At 46.7% G+C, this 23,607-nt stretch overlaps 1 protein-coding gene across 2 annotated transcripts in view; it reads left to right on the forward strand.

Annotated features, from left to right (window-relative positions):
- The window catches only part of PLS3 (plastin 3), a 71,754-nt gene that overhangs the window by 43,221 nt on the left and 4,926 nt on the right, over positions 1 to 23,607 (forward strand). For both annotated transcript variants that reach the window (XM_053373530.1, XM_053373531.1), the window contains exons 3-13: positions 9,290 to 9,378; positions 10,643 to 10,806; positions 12,382 to 12,511; positions 14,162 to 14,294; positions 16,920 to 17,001; positions 18,486 to 18,651; positions 19,722 to 19,864; positions 20,855 to 20,950; positions 21,465 to 21,660; positions 22,126 to 22,204; positions 22,924 to 23,038. In XM_053373530.1, the coding sequence (XP_053229505.1) occupies positions 9,306 to 9,378; positions 10,643 to 10,806; positions 12,382 to 12,511; positions 14,162 to 14,294; positions 16,920 to 17,001; positions 18,486 to 18,651; positions 19,722 to 19,864; positions 20,855 to 20,950; positions 21,465 to 21,660; positions 22,126 to 22,204; positions 22,924 to 23,038 (1,377 nt within the window). In that variant the 5' untranslated portion in view covers positions 9,290 to 9,305. The remainder of the gene's footprint in view (positions 1 to 9,289; positions 9,379 to 10,642; positions 10,807 to 12,381; positions 12,512 to 14,161; positions 14,295 to 16,919; positions 17,002 to 18,485; positions 18,652 to 19,721; positions 19,865 to 20,854; positions 20,951 to 21,464; positions 21,661 to 22,125; positions 22,205 to 22,923; positions 23,039 to 23,607) is intronic.

Consider the following 23,607-nt stretch of genomic DNA (forward strand, 5'->3'; position numbering starts at 1 on the left):
CAGCACTCTGTTCTCAGTTGCCTTTGGAAGCTGACAAGAAGGACATGAGTGCAACAGTGCCCTCCTCACTTGTGATTCCCAGCAACTGGTATTCAGAAGCATGGAGGTGGACTGTATAGGTCAGGGTTATTAGCCATTGAGAGCTTTATCCTCTATGAATTGGACTAATCCTATTTTAGAACTATCCAAGGTGGTGGCCATAGCAGTCTCTTGTGGCTGTGAGTTCCACAGTCTAACTTTGAACAGCATGGAAAAGTACCCTTTTCACATCTGTCCTGAATCTTCAAACATGCAGCTTCCTTGGATGTCAACAAGTCCTAGTACAGTGGTACCTCGCAAGACGAATGCCTCGGAAGACGAAAAACTCGCAAGATGAAAGAGTTTTTCATTTTTTGAGTTGCTTCGCAAGACGATTTTCCCTATGGGCTTGCTTCGCAAGACGAAAACGTCTTGCGAGTTTGTTTCCCTTTTTCTTAAAACCGCTTGAAGAGGTGCAGTTGCGACTGACCGTGCTTCGCAAGACGATAAACATCGCAAGACGAAAAGACTCGCGGAACGAATTAATTTCGTCTTGCGAGGCACCACTGTATAAGGGAGAGGGAGAACAACTTTTCTCTATCCACATCTCCGTTCCATGCATAATTTTTATGTGCTGCTATCACGTCCCCTCTTAAACTTGCCTTTTCTCTTAGGTAAAAAACCCCAAATGCCTTTCCTTGTAAACCACATAAGCTGGAGCTGGGGAAGGGCTGCAGCTCAGGGGCAAAGGGTCTGTCTTGCGTGCAGAAGGCCCCACATTCAGTCTCCAATGGCATCTCCAGGTAGGGCTGGAAGAGAACCCTGCCTGAAACCTTGCAGATCTGCTGCCAGTCAGTGGAGACCAGTGTCTCCCAAACTTGCTGTTTTTGGACTACAGTTCACATCATCCCTGACCACTGATCCTGCTAGCTAGGGGTGATGGGAGTTGTAGTCCAACAAAGACCCAAGTTTGGGAAACCCTGCCCAAGATCATTTGGAAGGCCATTGCCCGCTTGGTGGGAGGTGAGAACTTAAGAAGAGTCCACATAATAATAATAATAATAATAATAATAATAATAATAATAATAATAATTTTTATTTATATCCCGCCCTCCTCAGCCGAAGCTGGGCTCAGGGCGGCTAACAGCAACAAAACAGTACAAAAATACAGCACAAACAACACTCTAAAACCATTCATTATAAAATTAATTCAAATCAAGCCACTGGCAACTTTTGGGCCAGAACTATTGGGCCAGATTGCCGAGGGAGGGAGTCAGGCTGTGCCCTGGCCAAAGGCCTGGCGGAACAGCTCTGTCTTGCAGGCCCTGCGGAAAGATGTCAAGTCCCTTAGGGCCCTAGTCTCTTGTGACAGAGTGTTCCACCTGATCGGAGCCACAGCCGAAAAAGCCCTGGCTCTAGTTGAGGCCAGCCTAACTTCTCTGTGGCCTGGGACCTTCAAGATGTTTTTATTTGAAGACTAAGTTTCTCTGTGGGGCATACCAGGAGAGGCGGTCCCGTAGGTACAAGGGTCCTAGGCCGTATAGGGCTTTAAAGGTTAAAACCAGAACCTTAAACCTGATCCTGTACTCCACTGGGAGCCAGTGCAGCTGGTATAGCACCGGGTGAATATGATCTCGCAGCGAAGACCCCATAAGGAGTCTCGCCGCGGCATTCTGCACCTGCTGGAGTTTCTGGGTCAGTCTCGAGGGCAGCCCCACGTAGAGCGAGTTACAGTAATCCAATCTGGAGGTGACCGTCGTGTGGATCACACTGGCTAGGTCAGGGCGAGAGAGGTAAGGAGCCAACTGCTTAGCTTGGCGGAGATGGAAAAATGCCGCCTTTGTTATAGCTGCAATCTGCGCCTCCATGGAAAGGGAGGCGTCGAAGATTACACCCAAACTCTTAACGGACGGTGCTGGCACTAATTGCGCCCCCGCAAGAGATGGGAGTCGCCTCTTCATATGAAGAAATAAAGAACAAATTGACAGGATGGATCCAATTCCACCAAATTAATTCTATATGGACTGAGGATAAAAAGAAGGGGATAAGTGAGAAAAAATCTAGATTTCAGATTGAGATACTAGAAAGTAAAACAAAACTCCTATCGAAAATGTATAGCCTGCTACTTGAATGGGACACCAAAGATGAAGAAGTAAGGGAGGTAATGGTGAGATGGGCAATGGACTTCGGACATAACATAGAGTTTGACAAATGGCAGGCATTATGGAATAAAGGTATGAGATTCTCGGCATGCACAACACTCAGGGAAAATATGTATAAAATGATGTACAGGTGGTACGTAACGCTCGTAAAATTGGAAAAAATATATAAAACTGGTGATAAATTATGTTGGAAGTGTAAGATCAAGGAGGGCGATTTCTACCATATGTGGTGGTTGTGTGAGCCTATTAAAAAATTCTGGGAATCTATTTACAATGAACTAAAAAAACTCCTCAAATATACCTTTATAAAAAAAACCCAAAGCCTTTTTGCTGGGGATAATTGGGGAGGAAATCAAAAAGGAAGACCAAACACTCTTTCAGTACGCGACAGTGGCTGCCAGAACTCTAATAGCGCAAAATTGGAAGACATCAAAAATCCCAACTATAAAGGAATGGCAAACCATTTGATTATTTAGAACTGGCAAAAATGACACAGAAAATAAGAAATCAAAAAGACATAAAGTTTAATAAAGAATGGAATAAATTTATGACATACATGGAAACAGAGTTAAAAAATCTAAAAATCACAGTAGGTGTGACGTAACACTTGTGATGTAAAGAGGGTTTTTTTGAGGAAAAGAAACTGCAGATAAAAAATCATATAATATATTCTGAAACCGAGATGAAGGGAAGTCAATTAATGTTGTGTGTTATTTAGTTATTTAGTTAATGTAAGTTAATTTGTTGTCTTATGTTAGGAGATGTTTTTTCTTTTGTTTTCTTTATTATTATTTCTTTTTTTTTATGTACTCCTTTTTTGTATGTATGTGTTATGTATGTTCTTTTCGTTTGTTTTAATGTTTGATGTAACAAAACGAATTAAAATAAAATAAAAAGAAAAAAGAGAGATGGGAGTTGCCCCCCCAATCCCATATCATCCCGTCCCAGCCACCGGACCTCTTTCTTCGAAAGATTTAGCTTCAACCGGCTCCCACGTAACCATCCAGCCACAGCTTCCAAACTTCTGGTCAGTGTGTCTGGGGCCGAGTCAGGATTGCCATCCATCAACAGATAGAGTTGGGTGTCATCGGCATACTGATGGCAACCCAGCCCAAAACTCTGGACAAGCTGGGCGAGGGGGCGCATAAAGATGTTGAAAAGCATCGGGGAGAGTATCGCACCCTGAGGCACTCCACACACCAAGGAGTGGCGCGATGACAATTCCCCCCCAAGCGCCACCCTCTGTCCCCGACCAGAGAGAAACGAGCGCAGCCATTGAAGGACTGTGCCCTGGATCGCCACGTCGGCAAGGCGGTGGTCCAGGAGTTCATGATCGACCATGTCGAAAGCTGCTGACAGATCTAGAAGAATCAGCAGCCCGATCCGCCTCGATTCAGCTGTCTACGAAGATCATCTGTTAGGGCAACCAGAGCCGTCTCGGTCCCATGACCAGCGCGGAAGCTGGACTGGAATGGATCCAGAGCCGGTGTTTCATCCAGAAACCCACCAAGCTGTTCAGCAACCGCTCTCTCAATCACCTTACCCAGGAACGGAAGATTCGAAACCGGGCGGTAATTGGATAGATCTAAAGGATCTATTGATGTTTTCTTTAAGAGCGGGCGCACCACTGCCTCCTTCAGTTCCCCTGGGAATGTCCCGGTGCCAAGGGACAAATTGATGATATCCCCCAGGAGGGCCCGCACCTCGTCTGGACACGCTCTAATCAGCCAAGACGGGCACGGGTCAAGAGGACAGGTGGTGGGCTTTCCAGCTCGGAGGAGTCTGTCCACATCGGCTGGGGATATCCGGTCAAAGTGGTCCAATACTGGACCCGAGGACAGTCGAGGGGCCTCCAGTTCCTTTATTGTATCCAAATTGGCAGGGAGGTCATGGCGGAGCAACAAGACCTTCTCCGCAAAAAAGCTCGCAAATGCCTCACAGCTGTGTGTCAAATTGTTATTTAAATTTGGCTGTCCCTCAAGGGACATTAAAGACCTGATTATACTAAATAATTGCGCCAGGCGAGAGCTAGCAGATGCAATGGAGGCCGAGAAGTAAGACTTCTTAGCAGCCTTCACCGCCATCTCGTAGGTTTTCATAAAAACCCTATAAGATGTTCTTGAGGCTCCGTCACGGGCACCCCGCCATACTCGCTCTAGCCGTCTGAGGTCCCGCTTCATTTTCCGGAGCTCCTCGGTAAACCAGGGAGCCCGGTTTCTGCGGGGTCGCAGAGGGCGCCTAGGTGCGATCTCATCGATGGCTGCCAGGAGCTGGATATTCCAGCCCTCAACAAGCTCAGTCAATGAGTCGCCAGGGGGAGCAAGGTCCCGCAAGTCCTGACGGAATCTATCAGGGTCCATCAGCCTCTGCGGGCGAGCCCAAATTGGCTCGCCACCTAAGCAGGGTGGGGGTGGAAAATCAATCCTGGCTTTCAGTGCGTAGTGATTAGACCATGGCACCTTCATCGAAGGAGACATGATCACATCTATACCGGCGCCAAAGATCAAATCCAGCGTGTGGCCTCCTTGATGTGTGGGGCCCGAAACAAACTGGGAGAGCCCTAGTGTCGCCATGGAAGACACCAGGTCCAGAGCCTGTGAGGAGGGAGTGGCATCAGCATGGATGTTGAAGTCCCCCAATACCAATAGGTTAGGGAACTCCAAGGCCCAGCCGGCCACTGCCTCCAATAGGCCTGACAGGGTGGCTGCTGGTGCGCTAGGTGGCCGGTACACCAGTCAGACAGCCAAGCTCTTCTCGGAGCCCCACACTAGGCCAACACATTCAATGCCGGGGATCGATGGCGATGGTAGAGCCCTGAAAGGACAATCTTCCCAGATTAATAATGCCACCCCTCCCCCCCCGGCCCACAGTCTGCGACTGGTGGAGGACGGAGAAACCCGGGGGCGCCATCTCTCGTAAGGTAACTGTTTCCCCTTCGCGCACCCAGGTCTCCGTCACACAAGCCAGGTCGACCCCCTGCGAGGTAAAGAAATCTTGCAGGGTGGCGGTTTTGTTGCCTATAGACCTGGCATTGCACAACACCAGTGACGGAGGTGAGTAATCCTTGCTCACCCTACCCTTGTCCCTCGGGATGAGGCACAGATTGGAAGGGGTACGAGCATATCCATATCTCGTCTAGTCACCTAATCACCTAGTCTGGCACCCTTTCTGACAGTGGCCACCCAGGTGCCTGTGGGAAGCAGGACCCCAGTGCACCAGCCCCCTCCCCAACAGCTGTTTCTGAGCAGCTGGAACTCAGAGGCATAGTGCCTTCAGCAGCGGGAGTGGAACACAGCCATTGTGGCTAGTAGTCACTAGTAGCCTTATGCTCCCTCCCCATTGCTTTTATGGAATTACAGTGATGGACAGGCAAGCAGGCTGGCCTTGCTCTATTCAGCTGACCTCTGTGCGTTCCCAGTGCAGAGCTCAGTGTGTCCTGATTGCAAAAGGTGAAAACTGCAAAGCTTAGCAGAATAAAAGCTTTTGTTAAGCAAACGGGGAAGAGAGAGTGTTTTGTTCCACTCCTTCTTTCTTGACAGATCCTAAAATGAGCATCAGGCTCTAAATATATATATATAAGAATAGTAAGGGCTGGAATGAGGATTGCTAGCATGGTACCCAGAGGTGCACCTGCACCAACAGAGACCCTGCCTGGGCCCTGTGTTTTCTGTGCCCTTCAGAGTTTTTTTGATTTGCAGATGTGCCACCTGGCCATAAAAGATGGGCAAGCCCTGGGTCAGAAGGTTAATAAATTCAAGGCTGCTTCCACCACCTCAGCACCAAGGCAGGTGTCCCTATCACCAGCTCATCCATGCCATGTGTTTGGCACAAACTGAGAGCAGGAGAGATTGCAGACTGCATTCAGGCCACGGTGCCTCACAGTGATGGATCCCTGAAGCACATGAGCCAAGCTTCATGCCATGCCCACCATGTTTTACCTACCCTGGTCACCTGCAGTGATCTGGGGCTGGATGGGGTAGAGAATTGCTTCCTGGCGCTCAATGGCAGCAGCCAGACTCTGGGCAGGAAGTAAAGAAAGGTCGCCCCAAATATCAGAGGTAGGGAAACTGCATCTAACCAGTGGACCAGGACATTCCCACCCTCCACCACTTGTGGGCCAAGTCTGGCAAGTGGTTGGAGCCACCCACCTGCCAGTAACCCAGCGCTGCTCAAGATGCTGCTTCTCCAGATCCCACAATTAGCCAGTATTTTGGGTCTTCAGAAGCTGCTTTCAAGCTCACAGAGTGTTTTTCTTGGGGTTTTGAAGGCATCGCTGACCAGCAGATTGGCGATGGCAGGCAACCTCCTTGGGGCTCAGACAGGGTTTTACCTCTGTCGCACCTGGTGCCATGTGTGACACAGGACATGGCATATATAATTATTGGGCTGGAAAGGGGCACTGAGCGTGCCATGTTTATTTAACCTTTTCTTGTTTTCTGCTTTCTCCCCCACAACCCTTGTGAAAATGGATTCTTAAGCACACAGAATAATAAAAAAACAACAACAAAGCACCAAACCTCAGCAAATGTTTGCAACCCCAGACAAACAGGGCCTCCAGACATCTCTATCGCCTGGAAGCACATGCTGAAGCCTCTAGCTTGGAACAGCAAGTGGGGCCTATTGAGACGCTCTGCAAACAGAGGCAGGGGAAATGTTCATTGGTGCCAGTTCAAACAAAGGATCCTGGCAGGTGGCCACCTGTAGCCACACAACAAAACACTCTGCTTTGATTCATTTCACAGCACGCTCTTTTCTGAGTGGTACCAGGCAGCCCATATTCACCTGAAATCCTTTATTATTATTATTAAATTGAGGAGTGGGGAGCTTGAGGGCCAGGGCACAAATATGACCCTCTCTTTGGCCCTTGGGATTTTTCCCCAGACCACAGCCCTTCATTGCCCTTTGCTATGTGCTCTCCTTGAGTGCTTTTGCCTGGTTGGAAATATGGCCTTGAACTCTGATCATGCCTCTTGCTCACCTGGCTGTGTAGAAAGTACCCTCCTGTGCACAGGTAAAATCTGCCAAATTTTCCCTCTAGCCCCTCCCACCATTGTCCTGTGACCTTTGGGAAGTTGCCCCAAAGGAAATGCAGCCCTTCAGCTGAAGCGGGTTCCCCACCCCAGTTTACTTATTCATTTGTTACATTTCTAAGAATATGCACACTGTGTATAACTTGTTCTGCACCATAATCAAAGAATTATAACCCCACTGTTAATTGCCATCACTTGGAATTTTACTGTGTTATTATCACGGCCTTAGTGGAAAACGCTGTTTTGAATAATGCTTTTTATAAGATAGGGCAGTGAGCACTTGGGGAGGAGTTTATGGAACCAAGGATGTGGTGGCGTAAAAAAGTTTGAGAACCATTGATTTGCAAGTTTTGTTTTAAACATTTCCGTCCTGGGTGACCAGAAGCCATGACACCTAAACCAGTTAAGAGTAAAGAAGCTACCCAGCATGTAGTCAGTGATAATAAGCCAAAACTTTGGTTCTACGTGAGCCTAGAGGAAACACTCTCCCCAAAACCAGACTGCGAATAAATCACACATGGAAGCATCCTGGCTGGCAGTATTAATGCAACACATTGAGGCTTGGAGGTACCTAAAGAGCTTCCTCCTTGATACTATTCAGGGTACAGCATCGTTCCTTTGCAAAACCCATGAGCTTGTGAGATCTTCTCCAAGCCAAATTAGGAGATTTCAGGTCTGCTTGTTGATTGACTTGGATAATAAGAATCTGGGATGGGATATATACACCAGCCTTCCCCAACCTGTTGCCCTCCAGATGTTTCAGGATGGTGGGATTTGTAGTCCAAAATGCCTGGAGAATGCCAAGTTGTGGGGAGGGGTTGTAGACAGAAAACATGTTGTTGTTGTTGTTTAGTCGTTCAGTCATGTCCGACTCTTCGTGACCCCCTGGACCAGAGCATGCCAGGCATTCCTGTCTTCCACTGCCTCCCACAGTTTGGTCAAACTCATGTTCGTAGCTTCGAGAACACTGTCCCACCATCTCGTCCTCTGTCGTCCCCTTCTCCTTGTGCCCTCCATCTTTCCCAGCATCTGGGTCTTTTCCAGGGAGTCTTCTCTTCTCATGAGGTTGCCAAAGTATTGGAGCCTCAGCTTCAGGATCTGTCCTTCCAGTGAGCACTCAGGGCTGATTTCCTTCAGAATGGATAGGTTTGATCTTCTTGCAGTCCATGGGACTCTCAAGAGTCTCCTCCAGCACCATAATGACAGTAAACATGGCAGAGTTTAATTAAGGCAGATAACAGAACAGCATGTTCATTGAGAATCCCTTTTATTTTGTAATAAGAATAGGAGACCATAAATCTAAACACTTTGTTGAGTAAAATTTAATTATTGGGAACAGAAGTAATATCTTCAGTGTCCTTTATTGGAATAGCTATAATAATCTTGCCTTTTTATTTTTCGACCCCTCCATGTTTTCTATAATATCCACTTTCTTCTTCTGTATAATTGTGTTTGATTTACACGTTCTCTCTTACTAACCTTGTTGAGAGACTCATAGAATTATAGAATCACAGAACTGTAGCGTTCTAGCCCAGCCTTCCTGCAGCGCTGGAATCTCAGCTAAAGCATCCATGACAAGTTGCCATCCAACCTCTGCTTAAAAACCTCCAAGGAAGGAGAGGCCACCACCCTCCGAGGGAGTCTCTTCTATGGTCCAACAGCTCTTACTGTCAGAAAGTTCTTCCTGGAATCTCCTTTCTTGTAACTTGAAGCCATGGGTTCGAGTCCTGCCTTCCAGAGCAGGAGAATTTGTCTATAAGTCTTTTAGAGCCATCCAAGTTGATGGCCTTCGGTGCTTCTTCTGGCGGGAGCGAATTCTTTGGTTTAACAGGCAGCCACAGTGTGCCCTGTTCTCAAAAGTAAACAGGGGGATGGTTAGATACTGATAGCATTAATGGCTTAGCTAGCACACTGCTCTCTCATGCCTGGAGAAATCCCACTGGAGGAGTAGCAGACACAGCAGCCCATTTTCTGTTGCAGTCTGTTGGGAAAGGAGGGATTTCAAAACTAGACTGGTGCTCCTGATTTTATTCAGTGTTCCTGCTTCTCTTCCACCTCCCCTCTCCCTCTCCCTTGCAGGTGCTTGTTTTAATGCATGAAAATGGCCAGCACTACACAGATATCCAAAGATGAGCTAGAGGAACTCAGGGAGGCCTTTGCCAAAGTCGGTGAGTGTCTATTATGGCTTACAGCAACATGAATTATGCATCCGGGTGTCAGGAGTGGGTGCCTCTGCTCTGGGAGCAGCAAACTGGATCCCAAACTCTCTCCAGCGTGGTGTCTCTGTGTGCCAGGTTTGTTTGTGCTGCCTCCTAGTGGGTGATCTTAGCCAAGCAGCCAGATAATATACAGAACAGAGCCCAAAGTCTGAACTGAAAGGAACCAGTGCTGTTTAAATGATCATAAAAAGATGGATATATTTATTGAAAATGTATTTATTGAAAATGTATAATAATAATAATAATAATAATAATAATAATAATAATAATAATAATTTGTTATTTACCCCCCCCCCCCCCGATCTGGGCGGCTCCCAACAGAATTAAAAGCACATGAGGTTGTGATCCAGGATCGTCCTGTATTTTCCCCGCAACATTAACCCAACATAGCAGAAGCAGTGTTTCCTTCCAAGTAGACCTGGGTTGGTCTTGAGATCTGCAATGGAAGCCTTGCTACTGCTTTAATGCCGCCCTTGTGAGATTCATGGGGGTGGGGCATGAGAGGGGCACCTCTGCGGCACTCCCCAAGCTGCAAATTGCCTTCCTTTTCTAAGGAGCCTGCAGCCTCAGCATGGGATGTGCTTTGGAAGTCAGGTCAAGAAGCACCTTTTGGGGAGATGGAAGATAAGATCAGGCTGTCCCTCCTATTGCAATGTTGCTTTGGTTTGTGTTTGCTGTTTATTCGATTTCATAGTGTTTATGTATTACTTGGTTTCCTTTCTGCGTTGAGCCATATGTAGCCTCACCCTGGGACCACATGGTGAAGCACAGGCTACAAATGCATGCTTATATATGAGTATGTACACCTGCTTTCCCCATTGTATGGGATGCACTCCTTAGTGGGGTGCCCCTGTCATCATCATTATGAACTCCCAGGAATCATTTGAAAACTTTCCTGTTTACCCAGGCATTTGATGGCTAAGAAATACAGTTCCTGGCAACTCCAAGATCACTGGATGATAACTGTTTTTAGAATGTTTTAACTGTTTAAGAATGTTTTTTTAAATAAATACCTAATTAAATAAATGTGGGTGTTGTGGGCTCATTTGAGAGCAAGGGCAGAATACAAATTCAGTAAGCAAGCAAGCAAATGAATGAATGAATAAATCTATATTTTGTGACTTAGAAGCAGCTTAGAACAACCTAATATCAAACAATAAAACTCCACAAAATTTTTCTCACAAGCCTTGTGTTTTTTTCTTTTGCATTAAAGATCTCAACAGCAATGGATTCATCTGTGATTATGAGTTGCACGAACTCTTCAAAGAAGCCAACCTTCCCCTTCCTGGATACAAAGTGAGGGAGATCATCCAGAAACTGATGATAGATGGAGACAAGAACAAAGATGGGAAGATCAGCTTTGAAGAGTTCGTTTACGTAAGTATCTAAAAAAACTCCCTCCTGCTAGTCCTCCGTGTCTCTTCCAGTCGTAGAACCTCGGTGCCTGCTTCTGTTGCAAGGCAGCCAGCCTTTTATCTGTGATGGTAAGGGGGCATTGTGCCACACACAGCAGAGCTGAATGGACTGAAATTTGGCAAGGTTTAAGAATTTTATTCCACTTCTTAAAGGCCTTGAAACCTCTGGGCTTCTCTTTCCCAAACAACAATGCCATCCACCCCCAATACCACTTGGGAAAACCTGAGGGAATCTCAAAAGCAGTTTGTGGTGAGGTATTTTGGCAGTCGGGGGCTCTGCTATCCAAAGACAAAAATCTCCCCAGACTCCCTCCAGCCCTTTGACTCCTTTAGGTGTTCTAGTTGATTCTGATCTAATAGCATGCGAGGTGCTTACCTGCTGTGCTTTGGAGCTGCACCAACAAGCGCAGAAGACTTGTGTCATCATATCTTTCAGGAGAGGTGAATTTGCAGCCCACCACATGTTGCTGAATTACTGTTCCCACCCCCCATCCCTGATGTTTTTCTGTGCTGGCCCTGGCTGATGGGAGCTAGAATCTAACAACATCTGGGAGGCTGCTGGTTCTCCAGTCCTGATCTCAGTTCTCCAACTGCCAAGACAGCACCACCCAGGCATAAGAGAGTACTATCAGCAAGTTGTATAGAACCATAGAATTATTGTTGGAAGGGGCTGTGTGGGTCATCTAGTCTATCCCCTGCAATGTAGGAATATTTTGCCTGTTGTGGGACTTGACCCCAGATTAAGAGTCTCATTCTCTACCAACTGCGCTACTTTGTGGAAGCTCCAAAGTTTGTAGAAGTACCATGAAATATGGTGGGACCCTTGTGGGTGGGGGGTGAGGAGACTCAAAAAAACAGCCCAATGCACACTTTGTTCAGTGGTCATGAAATGCTCACTGTTTGTTTGTTTGATGGATGGGGTATCATAAACCATGTGCCAAGTGCACTAAAATGGAGTACAGTCATACCTTGGGTTGAAGAAGCTTCGGGTTGCGCTCCATGGCGACCCGGAAGTGATGGAGCGTGTTACTTCTGGGTTTTGCCGCTCGCTCATGTGCAGACACTCAAAGTGACATCATGCGCATGTGCGGAAGTGGCAAAACACAACCTGTAGACACGCAGTCGTGTCTTACGTTTACTTGAGGATGTGAAAAGGGCTCCAGAACAGATCCTGTTCATATCCAGAGGTACCAATGTAGCTGGAATCCTGAACAGAAAAGACACTGCAAAAATGTTTTGTCTTGTGAGCTGGTTCTCACTGAGGTGGCAAACCCAGGTTGTGGTTGCAGCGTTTGAAACGTCTATTAAGGGTTTTCCAGGATTGGGTCTCCTTCATGCTGAGCATTCTGCTCCACATACACCTGGATCCCCATTTCCTACCTGCTGAAACTCCTTATTATTGAGGTTGGGTTTGGCAAAGCGCACAACCCAATCAGCCTCCAAGCTTCAAGTCTGACATGGTGCAGCTCAGGTACAGGCTTAATATGTCGCTAAGAGCCAGGCCTATCACTGACTGCACGTGTTTTTATTTGCACAGATCTTCCAAGAGGTGAAAAGCAGTGACATTGCCAAGACTTTTAGAAAAGCCATCAACAGAAAAGAAGGCATTTGCGCTATCGGTGGGACATCTGAGCTCTCCAGCGAAGGCACCCAGCACTCCTACTCAGGTAGCCCCTGAAATAATCTTTTGGACTAAGTTGAAATACATTCCTGCATCCTATGCTACTGAGGTTTATTTTCTCTGCCTCTTTTTTGTGCCCTTGAGGTGTAACTTGGGTGCAGAGACGGCACGCCTAGGAAGACCCCCATCAGTTATTTTCAGGCACCACCTCAATTCCCTCCATGCCGGTGATGCAAATCCCTAGCTCCAGCTGCATCCTGGGACCCATGTGCTCTGGCCGAAATGATGCACGGAGTCACACACCATAGCAGTGTGGTGTAGCGGTTAGCACGTTGGGACTAGTACATTGGAGACCAGGGTTCAAATCCCCACTCAGCCATGCAGCTCACTGGGTGACCCTGGGGGCCAGGCCCTGCCTCTCAGCCTAACCTACCTCGCAGGGTGGTTGTGGCGATTAAATAAGGAGGGGAAGAACCATGTATCCCACCCTGAGCTCCTTGGGGGGAGAAACTAGGATCTAAGTGCAACAATTAAACAATTGCCCGGCAACAGATACTTAGGGGTGCTATTGCCACCTACTGTGGAGGCAGATCATCGCTGTCATGGTGAGTGGTCCTCTTTTAAAGCTATCTAGATTGGTGGCCATCACTGCCTCCTGTGGGAGGGAGTTCCATAGTTTAACAAGGCGCTGTGTGAAGAAGGACTTCCTTTGTCTGCCTGAATCTTCCAACATTCAGCTGTGTTGGGTGTAACCAATGTGGTGCCCTGTAGCTCCTGTCCTTCTGACCCTTGGCCAAGCTGGCTGGGATTGATGGGAGTTGGAGTCCAACAACACCTGGAGGCCACCAGGTCCCCCAGCTGTGCCATAAGCTATTACTGGAATGCACTCCCTCCCTGTTGGGTGTGAGATTCCAAGGAGGCCTCATGGAGCCAGGGATCTCACTGGGCCTTCTTCACCCAGTCATGCTCTCTTGGCCTAACCCAGCTTGCCTCCCTCTGTTTTTGTGAGGATGAAGGAGAGAGCCATCCCATCAGTGATCTGTGGTAGAAACGTGAAGACTAAATAAATAAACAGAGGGTGGAACAGATCAAAACTCAAGAATTCAATTTGCAGTCATGGTTCCCAAAGTGATTGGTAGCGCTCACTGGTGGGCAGTAAGATCAGCTGGAGGTGTACTATGGGGGATTTGACCCCAGATACCACTGGATCAAAGTTCAGTTTCGTGGAACTAATTAAATGAATCAATTTAATTGTATTCCGAGTCAATGTGCAATTAAGCGTTACTGTTTTGAATTTATCTCCACGGCCTTAGTGGGTCTTGGAAGCTGCTATTGTGAATAATTCTCTTATCAAAGATAGGGTGCACTGGGGAGGAGTTTTATCTGAACAGTTCAGATGGTCTCTGCGTATGTGACACAGTTAAAAGTTGTGCAGATTTGTGGGAGGCCTATAGTTAATTGCTTGAGCCCCAGGTCTTTTTTGGTGTTTCATTGTGGAACACACAAACACCAAGGCCATGAACCTCCTATGGGTCAGCCCCCACCTTCTGCAGTATCTAAAGTGATTAGATGTGGGTGGGGGGAGCCTGTCCCAGGGTTTTCTGGTGCCTGATGATGCACTGAGTCCTCTTGTTTTGCTTGCCACCTGTGTGAGCCCTAAACATACAATGAACTTGACAGTCTCCTTCTTCTTCAGAGGAAGAAAAATATGCCTTTGTGAACTGGATAAACAAGGCTTTGGAAAACGATCCGGACTGTAAGCATGTCATTCCAATGAACCCAAATACAGACGATCTCTTCAAAGCCGTTGCAGATGGGATTGTGCTGTGGTGAGTTTTTTCTTTGGAGGGCTTTTGTTCTCTGGAGTTATGGATGCAATTAGAAAGGTGCAGAAAGGGGAAAATTGTAATCTCCAGTTAAGTGACATTCCTATATTAGCTTTGCTGTCGATGTTTCAGATTTTCACACTTCACATGGGTATCACACTTCCCTCCAATAATTTTATTTTATTTTTGCTCTTTAGTCTTTATTCCATTATGTTTTCAGAGAACTCAGGGTGATGTACATATTATTAACCATTCGTTTAAAGGATTTTTTATCCCACTCTTCAATCAAAAAACTCCCCCAGAGCAGCTTATCAATTGCAACTTTAAATAGCAAAATGAACCAAAAAAATCAATCTGTATAATTTAATGGCACAAAAGGAAAGTGAATTTGGAGGGAGAGGGAAATAAGGAAACTCGGGTACAAGTTCTTAGTTACCAGCTGGGATGGAAAAGCTCAAGGAGAGGTCAGTGTTCAGAGAGGTCAAGGAGAGGTCAGTGTTCCAGTGGAAGTGTGGACTCTCACATACTAAAGCACACATGATTTTATTCTTTAAAAAATGAGGTTAGGCTGAGAAAGACTGATTGACACAGCTAATTGGGGATTTGAACCTGAGTCTCCCTCATCTACATCTGCAGCATGGACTGCTCCCTATTGACTTAGCATATAGCACCAGTGGCAATGTTGAAACCAACTCTTGTAACTCTGTATGTTAGCTCTTCCCTCTTGTCTAAAGTTCACAGTGTATGGTTTAGGGTGTCCTGTTGGGTATTGTGTATGTGCTATAGAAGTTCAGCCAAGTGGCTAAGCTCACCACAGGAAGAAAAAAACTGTGTAGCAGAGATTGCTTTTACTTGGCCTACACAAACACATGCACAAAATATGCACACGCTATTTAAAGCTGCTACAGTAAATTTTCTCTTTCTGAGCCCAGAGGGGTTCTTTGCTTGCCAATTCCTTGCAGAGTCCACAAGCCAAAGGCAAAATCTAGTTGCTAACAAAGTTCTGCAACTTCCAGAGTTCTCAGACGTTCTGAGTCTAGAGGTCTTGCATGTTGTCTGACGTCTGTCAGACGAACCCTTCAGAACGTCTTCCACATTTTCACAGGCTTGTTCCAACAATCTCCACCTTTCCCATAGATTCTCCTGCACTCCCCAGCACTGCAGCTTGAGTCCTTTTCTGCCCTGTGCCTAGTGATAGTTGGCCCAGCAACAGAGACAGTCACAAGATGCCTCAGCTGCACATGGGCAAAATAACATTTCTGCCAACTCATGGAGAGCAAACCTCATGGTTTTTTTCCAGTTTCCTTAACACTTACCTTACTCCCTGGTTAAAAGTACATGATTTAAGCCTTAAGTATATGGCTTGGGTCCAGTCCACCCGAAAGATCCTTTCTTCGTATACGAACCTACGTGGATGCCAAGATCCTTTGTTGATCGCCCTCTCTTCATCCCATCAACTTCAGAGCAGCAGTTTGTTCATTATTTCTTCATTACATTTGTACCTTACCTTTCCTCCAAAGAGCCCAAAGTAGCGTACCTAGTTCTCCCTGCTCTTCTTTTCATCTACACAACAGCCCTGTGAGGTAGGTTAGGCTGAGAGGCAGGGACTGGCCTAAGGTCACCCAGGGAGCTTCATGTCTGAATAGGGTCCCGCTGGTGGTGATGCGAGAGAGCCATTTGTGTGGTCGCTGCCATGTTGTGGAATTCCCTCCCAAGAGAGGCTAGCCTAGCTCCCTCCTTGGTACTCTTTCTCCGGCAGCCCATATGACCTTCCTATTCAAACAGACCTTTTGAAATGGAAGTGCAGACTATTCTGATCTCTGGGATGCTGTCAGGGCAAACTGCATTTTAATCACTGGTTCTGAATTCATCCTGTTGAGGTTTTTTTTTAAAAATGTTGTTTTTAACTGGTTTGTTTTATAACAGTATTTATAAAGTTGTTTAACAATTGTTGGAAGCAGCCTTGAATCCCAACTTAGGAGAAAGGCAGGATATAAATACTGATACTAATTCTAATACTGTATTCCCCTCTGTCCAGCCTCTACCTGCAGCCATCAATGGGAAGCACAAGAAAGAAGCCAGCATTTTAAATTCCAGGCTTCTCTCTCACGCATTTCACAGGCCTCATACAAGCGATTTTGACAAGCCACCTGTCAGTCATGTGGCATCATAAAGATGTGTGGCTGCTGGTTGTGTGGCCCCATCCACCTGCCCAGTTTGGTTTGCAAGGCCAGTCCTGGTAAGAATCCAGGACATGGAGCAAAAAGGTCTCTGCACCCCTGCTTTTAAGGGTAACTTTGGTAAAAATAATTTAGATCACAGGAGGGGAAACCTTTTTTTTTTTTTTTTTTTGAAAATTAAACATCTGCACTGATCTGCTTTGGGCAGAAAAACAGCTGCTTATAAGTTCACATATATTAATGAAGAATTCATTTTTAAAAATTCCTTGCTTCTTTGAGCAACATTGCACTAATATTGCACTAATATTATTTAGAGGAGTTATTCTGCAAACGCCGTTTAATCATGCCCTGCACCTTTTCACAGAATTCCCCCCCTCCTCTCACATGAGTGCATAGACCCTGACTAATCTCAGTTTGAATCTTGTTCTCCCCTGCTTCTTTCCACCAGTAAAATGATCAACCTTTCTGTTCCTGACACAATTGATGAAAGAGCGATCAACAAGAAAAAGCTAACACCATTCATAATTCAGGTAGGGAATCCTCCTCCAACTGGCTTTCTTTCCCCCCTCACTTCCCCAGTGGGTTAAGATAATGCTGGAGTTGTTCATTGACCCAAGGGGGATGGGGGTTTTTTTGCTTTTAATTATTGAAGGGGCCTCTTGTTCTGTGCTTTTGCTTTATATCAAAAAGTAAAAAGGTAAAGGGACCCCTGACCATTAGGTCCAGTCGTGGCCGACTCTGAGGTTGCGGCGCTCCTCTCGCTTTATTGGCCGAGGGAGCCGGCATACAGCTTGCAGGTCATGTGGCCAGCAGGACTAAGCCGCTTCTGGCGAACCAGAGCAGCGCACGGAAACACCGTTGACCTTCCCGCCGGAGCGGTACCTATTTATCTACTTGCACTTTGACATGCTTTCAAACTGCTAGGTTCGAAGTAGCTGCCTATAAATATTAATATAGGTTAAAGAACAGGTGAAAAAACCACCACTGGGTTCGAAGTTTATTAAATGGAAATGCATTGTAGCAACAGCATTTGGGGAGCAATTTTTGCTTTGAGCCCTACCCCCCCCCCAAAAAACCCAACACCTGTTGGATTTGTGTCTGTTTTTTCCTTATCAGGGCCCCAAAACCTATTTCAACAGGCAGAAAAAAGCTTTAACTGCAGTATTTAATGTTGCTTTCAATGAAACAACATTAAATGTTAAGGAACGCTATATAGCTCAGTTCTGGAACATCTGTTTTGCACACAGAAGTTACCCAGGTTTGGTCCCTAGCATCTTCAAGGTAAAACTCAGAAAGACTCCTCAGAGAGCTTCTGCCAGTCAGTGTAGACAACACTGAACTAAATGGACCCAATGGCTTGACTCTGTATAAGGCAGCTTCCTGTGCTCCTGCAGTTTGCTAGCATAGGGTTCAAGATCAACAAGACAGGATTTTTAAAAACAACAACAACAATGGCCTAGCATTTTCATTTGAACCACTGCACAAATAGCCCCTTTGTGGGGAAAGGCAGTGGGTAAAGGAACAGCCAGGCAATTTGGGGCTTCAGTAATTTAGCTACAAGGGATGTAGGTGGCACTGTGGGTTAAACCACAGAGCCTTGGGCTTGCCAACCAGAAGGTCGGCGGTTCAAATCCCCGCGATGGGGTGAGCTCCCATTGCTCATTCCCAGTTCCTGCCAACCTAGCAGTTTGAAAGCAAGTCAAAGTGCAAGTCGATAAATAGGTACTGCTCCAGCAGGAAGGTAAACGGCATTTCCGTGCGCTGCTCTGGTTCACCAGAAGCAGCTTAGTCATGCTGGCCACATGACCCGGAAGCTGTACGCCGGCTCCCTCGGCCAATAAAGTGAGATGAGTGCCGCAACCCCAGAGCCATTCGCGACTGGACCTAGTGGTCAGGGGGTCCCTTTACTAATTTAGATACAGTGCACCTGACCACCCATAGAGGGGACAGCTCTTAGGCAAGAGATAACGGTATGAAAGGGATCCCTTCTGACTTGAGCCCCTTCTGTCTTCAGGAAAACCTGAACTTGGCCTTGAACTCGGCCTCTGCCATTGGGTGTCATGTGGTCAACATTGGAGCAGAAGATTTGAGGGAAGGGAAGCCACATCTGGTTCTAGGACTTCTGTGGCAGATCATCAAGATTGGCTTGTTTGCAGACATAGAACTCAGCAGAAATGAAGGTAAGCCAAAGGCTGCACTCTCTTCCCATCCGGATGACGGACTAAGAACTACCCAGCAAAAGTCACTGCTGGACCCAGCCACCCTCTTATTTTCCTTTGAGCAGGCCAAGATTTGCGTTTCATTGTCATCATTGCTGCTGCTGTTTTGGAAAGTGGCTGGCCCCTATTTGTGGGAGTGAGCAAGCCAGTAGGATGCCATGGTTAGAACGCTGGGGTTTTTGCCACGGTTAGGGTATCCCTAAGATGTTTTAAGCTATCCAGGTGCAGTCCCCAAAACTTCCCAGGTGGGACTGAGAAATCCTCCTGCTTGAAACCCTGGAGGTCCTCTGTCAGTCAGTGTAGACTAGGTGTGGAGACCCTTTCACCCTCTAGATGTTGCTGAAGGACAGTTCTCATCATCCTGGGCTGTGCTTGTTGAGGCTGATGGAAGTTGTAGTTCACAGAATCATAGCATTGTAGAATTGGTAGGGACTCCAAGGGTTCTCTAGTCCAACTCCCTGCAACACAAGGATCACCACTAAAGCATCCATGGCTGATGGCCATTCAACCTCTGCTTAACAATCTCCAAGAAGGAAAGTCCACAACCTCTGGAGGGAGACTGAGCTAATATAGACCGATTCTACATAAGGCAGTTCCCTATGATAAGTGTAGGGTCAAAGTTGTGTTTCCTGCAGAAAGTCCCAGATTCAGTCTATCACATATCCAGGTGGAGAACTCTGGATTCTGTAGTTGGGGACAGAAAGCTTAGCTCAACAGTGCCAGAGAAGGGCCATAGCTCAGTGGCAGAGCACCTGCATGCAGCAGATCTCAGATTCCATCTCCAATGGCATCTCCATTCAAGCATCTCCCTGCTTGAAACTCTGGAGACCCTCTGCCAGTCAGTGTAGGCAGTACTGAGCTAGATGGATCAAGGGCCTCATTCAGTATTAAGACAACTTACTTCCTCCCTTAGCCAAATGTGATTATGCCCCTTTTAAATTAAGATAGCTTCATTTGGGAGGAACGAAATGCAAACCTAGCCTCTCCCAATGGTGCCCTCCAGCATCCATGACCCCGTCCTTTTGTTTCAGCCTTGGCTGCCTTGCTCCGAGATGGGGAGACTTTGGAAGACCTGATGAAGTTGTCTCCAGAGGAACTGCTCTTGAGGTGGGCCAACTTCCACCTGGAAAATGCTGGGTGGCACAAGATCAACAACTTCAGCTCAGAGATCAAGGTATCCGTGGGGCTGGAGACAGTGGGGTGCCTTGTCTAAGCAATAAAGAAATGGGCTACAACTGATGTTCTGACTGCCTTGCAATGATCCCACCTTAAACATCTGGCTACAGGCATAGTTCTCGCTTTGCACAGAGAACAGTGGGGGAGAATTTCACGCCCATCTCTTCCGGGTGAGGGGTTTGCCGAGACTGCCCGGTCTGGGGGCCCTTGAAATCATGTTAACTTTTCAACTAGGGAGGAGCATACTTGTGACGCTCTAGCTTTTATGGGGCTCTCGCCTTCCCCAACCAACATGGCCAATGGCCAAACAGCCATCTGTGTGCTGTTCATGAGGCAGAAACATTGGCAAGATTTAAGCATTGCCTAAAGACCCATCTATTGAAGCAGGCATTCCCAGACTCAACAGATGCATTTATTGATATTCAACATAATATTAAATCAGTAGCTTCTCTGCTTTTACCAATGTATTTCTTTGTAATTTTGGTTTTAAATGTTCATACATTTTTATTTTTATTTTTAAAAACCACCTTACTGTGCTTTATGTAAGCCACTTGAGGATTTTGCACATTAAGTGGTATATAAATATTACTGAGGGTGAGGATAATGAATTATTCTTACAGATCTTGCTGTAGCTTTGGGAGTGGGAGACACCCCCCTCCCAAAAAGCTGGATTATCTACTAGGGAATATTCCCTGGTTTTTGGAATTGAAACTATTTTCCACTTGTTCCCATCTAACCACCTTACTTCTCTTCTCTCTTTCTCTCATGCTTCCTGGATTTCTGCTGTCCTTTCCTTTCTCTCCCCCTCCCCTCGCTTTTATTCTTGCAAGCTCACTGACTTCAATAACTCTGTTAAGGTATCAAAGCAATGTATACCTCCTCAGTGTTTTAACTAATTTAATGGTGCCCGGTCTTGTATGTGTCTTCTGCCTTGCAGTAGGCAAACCAATGGCTGACTCTCTTCTTCCTCGTTTTTGGTCTGCTCCAGGACTCCAGAGCATACTACCATCTCCTCAACCAAATTGCACCCAAGGGACAGAAGGAAGGGGAGCCGCAAATTGATATCAACATGTCTGGCTTCAGTGTAAGTCATCCCCATTCTTGGGCTGCTACAAATCTCTTTAGCATCGGGACATTATAGTTGCCTGGCTTTTGGTTAATTTAAAACACCAGATGCTGTTGAAAGTGGCACCTTCCCACTGAATTTTGCATGGGCAGCCCCATGTAGAACCCAGGTCTTCTCCATGCATAGCAGTTGCTTTATAGCCCTTCCGCTACCATACAAAGCTGCCTTCTACTGATTCAGACTGTTGGTCCATCTGGCTCACTATTGCCTACACTGACTTGCAGTCTCCAGAGTTTTAGGCTTTGCAGCATTACTTGGAGATGCTGGGGACTGAACCTTCATCCAAGGCAAGTGTCCTAACACTGAGCTGTGGACCTCCCCCACCCCAGCTTGTTTTGTTGGTGGTGGGTGGTGAGGAGGGTGAGCCCTGAACACGTGGGATTGGGCAATCAGTCTGCTAATCATCACTGCCCTGTGATGCGGTTGAAGAAGGTCCTCTTGATAGTTCATGGTTCTGTCCCTGCTTTTCCAGGAGAAAGATGACTTGAAGAGGGCTGAGTGCATGCTTCAGCAGGCAGACAGACTGGGCTGCCGGCAGTTTGTCACCCCAGCGGACGTTGTGAGTGGCAACCCCAAACTGAACTTGGCTTTCGTGGCCAACTTGTTCAACAAGTACCCGGCACTCACCAAGCCTGAAAACCAGGACATTGACTGGACACTGCTGGAAGGTAAGGAAGGGCTGCATTTCCTCTCCAGGGTTCTTGTTGGAGGGAAAAGGGTAGTGTGTGTGTGTGTGTGTGTGTGTGTGTGTGTGTGTGTGTGTTGCAGAGGTGGACAGCTGCAGGTGCTTTTCTCTCTCCTGCACTCAAAGAATTAGCCATGCACATTTCCTTATGTTCAGAAGTTATGCAGGGGGCAACTGGGAAGCAGACATTTCCTGGAGACTCACATGGTGTGTTCACAACTCTCTCTCTCAGAAACCTCTCTCAGATGCTGCCCTGTTCTGCCCAAGCTTTGCAGATTTTTAAGGATTAAATGGATTTTTTCTCGTTTACTTGGATAACTTTAATTTTCGCTGTGGTTGCATTAAAAGTTTTCTGATATTTAACTTTTTAAGCTGCCTTCAGTGTTGTTGTTGATTTGTAAAAGGGGCACCTAATTTCCTGTCTGTCTCCCCCCCCCCCTTAACTTAGGTGAGACCCGAGAAGAAAGAACATTTCGCAACTGGATGAACTCTCTTGGCGTGAACCCCCATGTGAACCATCTCTACGGGTAAGTAGCAGGCTCACTGACTGTCTTGTTTGGAGCAATCGGTTTCTGATACATAGAAGGGGAGCGCCCATTGTCCCTGACCACTGGGCTTGCTGGCTGGTGGTGACGAAGTCCTTCTGCATCTGGGGAGCCACAGAGGGTTTTCATCCCTGCTGGAACCTACAGGTGACTCTACACATGTGGGGGTTATGTTCTGGGGCCCTGTGCATGAAATCGTGTAAAATGGGGAGCACCCTCTAAATGCCCTTTCAACGCCCTCTCTGCCACTTCCTCTTCAATCCTTACCAAAAATACTGTATCCAAAAATATCCACAACTATAATTGAAGCTCTAGGGAGAAAGCCGCTGCTGCTGCTGCTGTGCTGCCCCACCCCACACACCAGTTGTTAGGCGGGGAGGTCGAGCAGTATAAACAAAGCCTCAGTGCCTCCAGTCTCTTCGGGGCTTCCTCCTTCCTCACATGTCCTTTTTGCGCTCTGGGGAGGGTCTCTTCATGAGCCACGAAGACTCCAGCTCTTGCCCACCTTTTCTGGGTTTGAATTGAACTATTTAATTATTTCCTGGCACTGCGTGTCTGCCCAGTTGTGTGTGAGTCGAATGCATGTAACTCTGGTGGGGGTTGTGTCTGTATTTTAAACATTGAGCTGGTTTTGCTTTAAAAAGAAAATGTCCCATGTGGCAAAAATACATCAACTATTAATTGATGCTCTCTGTTTCCAGTGATCTGCAGGACGCATTGGTCATCTTGCAGCTCTATGAAAAGATAAAAGTTCCTGTTGACTGGAGTAAGGTCAACAAGCCCCCGTACCCAAAGCTTGGAGCAAACATGAAAAAGGTAAAGATGCCTGCTGGAGGCGTTGCTGCTTAGAAACGGTTTTGTACAAATTCAGGGTTCAGATTCAGTTCACATCACATCACAGGCGGACAGAGCCTGCTGCCTCCCCCACCTCCCCAGCTTGCATAATTGTGTTCTACAGCACACAGAACACCTGGCAGCTGTGCGCGGCAGGAGTAGAGCAAGCATCACAACAAAGATTCTTCCCAGGAACGTTTGCCCATAATTGCTGTTTCCATGGAGGAAGGGAAGGGAAGGGAAGGGAAGGGCTGTAACTCAGCAGCAGAGCATCTGCTTTTTCAGTGGTGGTTCCCCAATTTGTGGAATGCCTTCGCTAGTGAGGTGCACCTGTCTCCATTATTCTTAACATTCAGGAGGAATTAAAAAACTTTCCTTCTTACTGAGGCATTTGGGAGCTGGGGAATATTGTTCCAAGTAACCCCAAGATTTTTCTATTTATTCATGGAATCTGTATCCCTCCTTTTTCTCCAAGGAGCTCAAAGTGTCATACATTGTTCTCCTCCTCCTTGTTTTAACCCCCACAGCAACCCTGTGTGGTAGATTAGGCT

Source organism: Podarcis raffonei, chromosome Z (assembly GCF_027172205.1).
Source record: "Podarcis raffonei isolate rPodRaf1 chromosome Z, rPodRaf1.pri, whole genome shotgun sequence".
In the NCBI taxonomy this organism is placed as follows: Eukaryota; Metazoa; Chordata; class Lepidosauria; order Squamata; family Lacertidae; genus Podarcis; species Podarcis raffonei.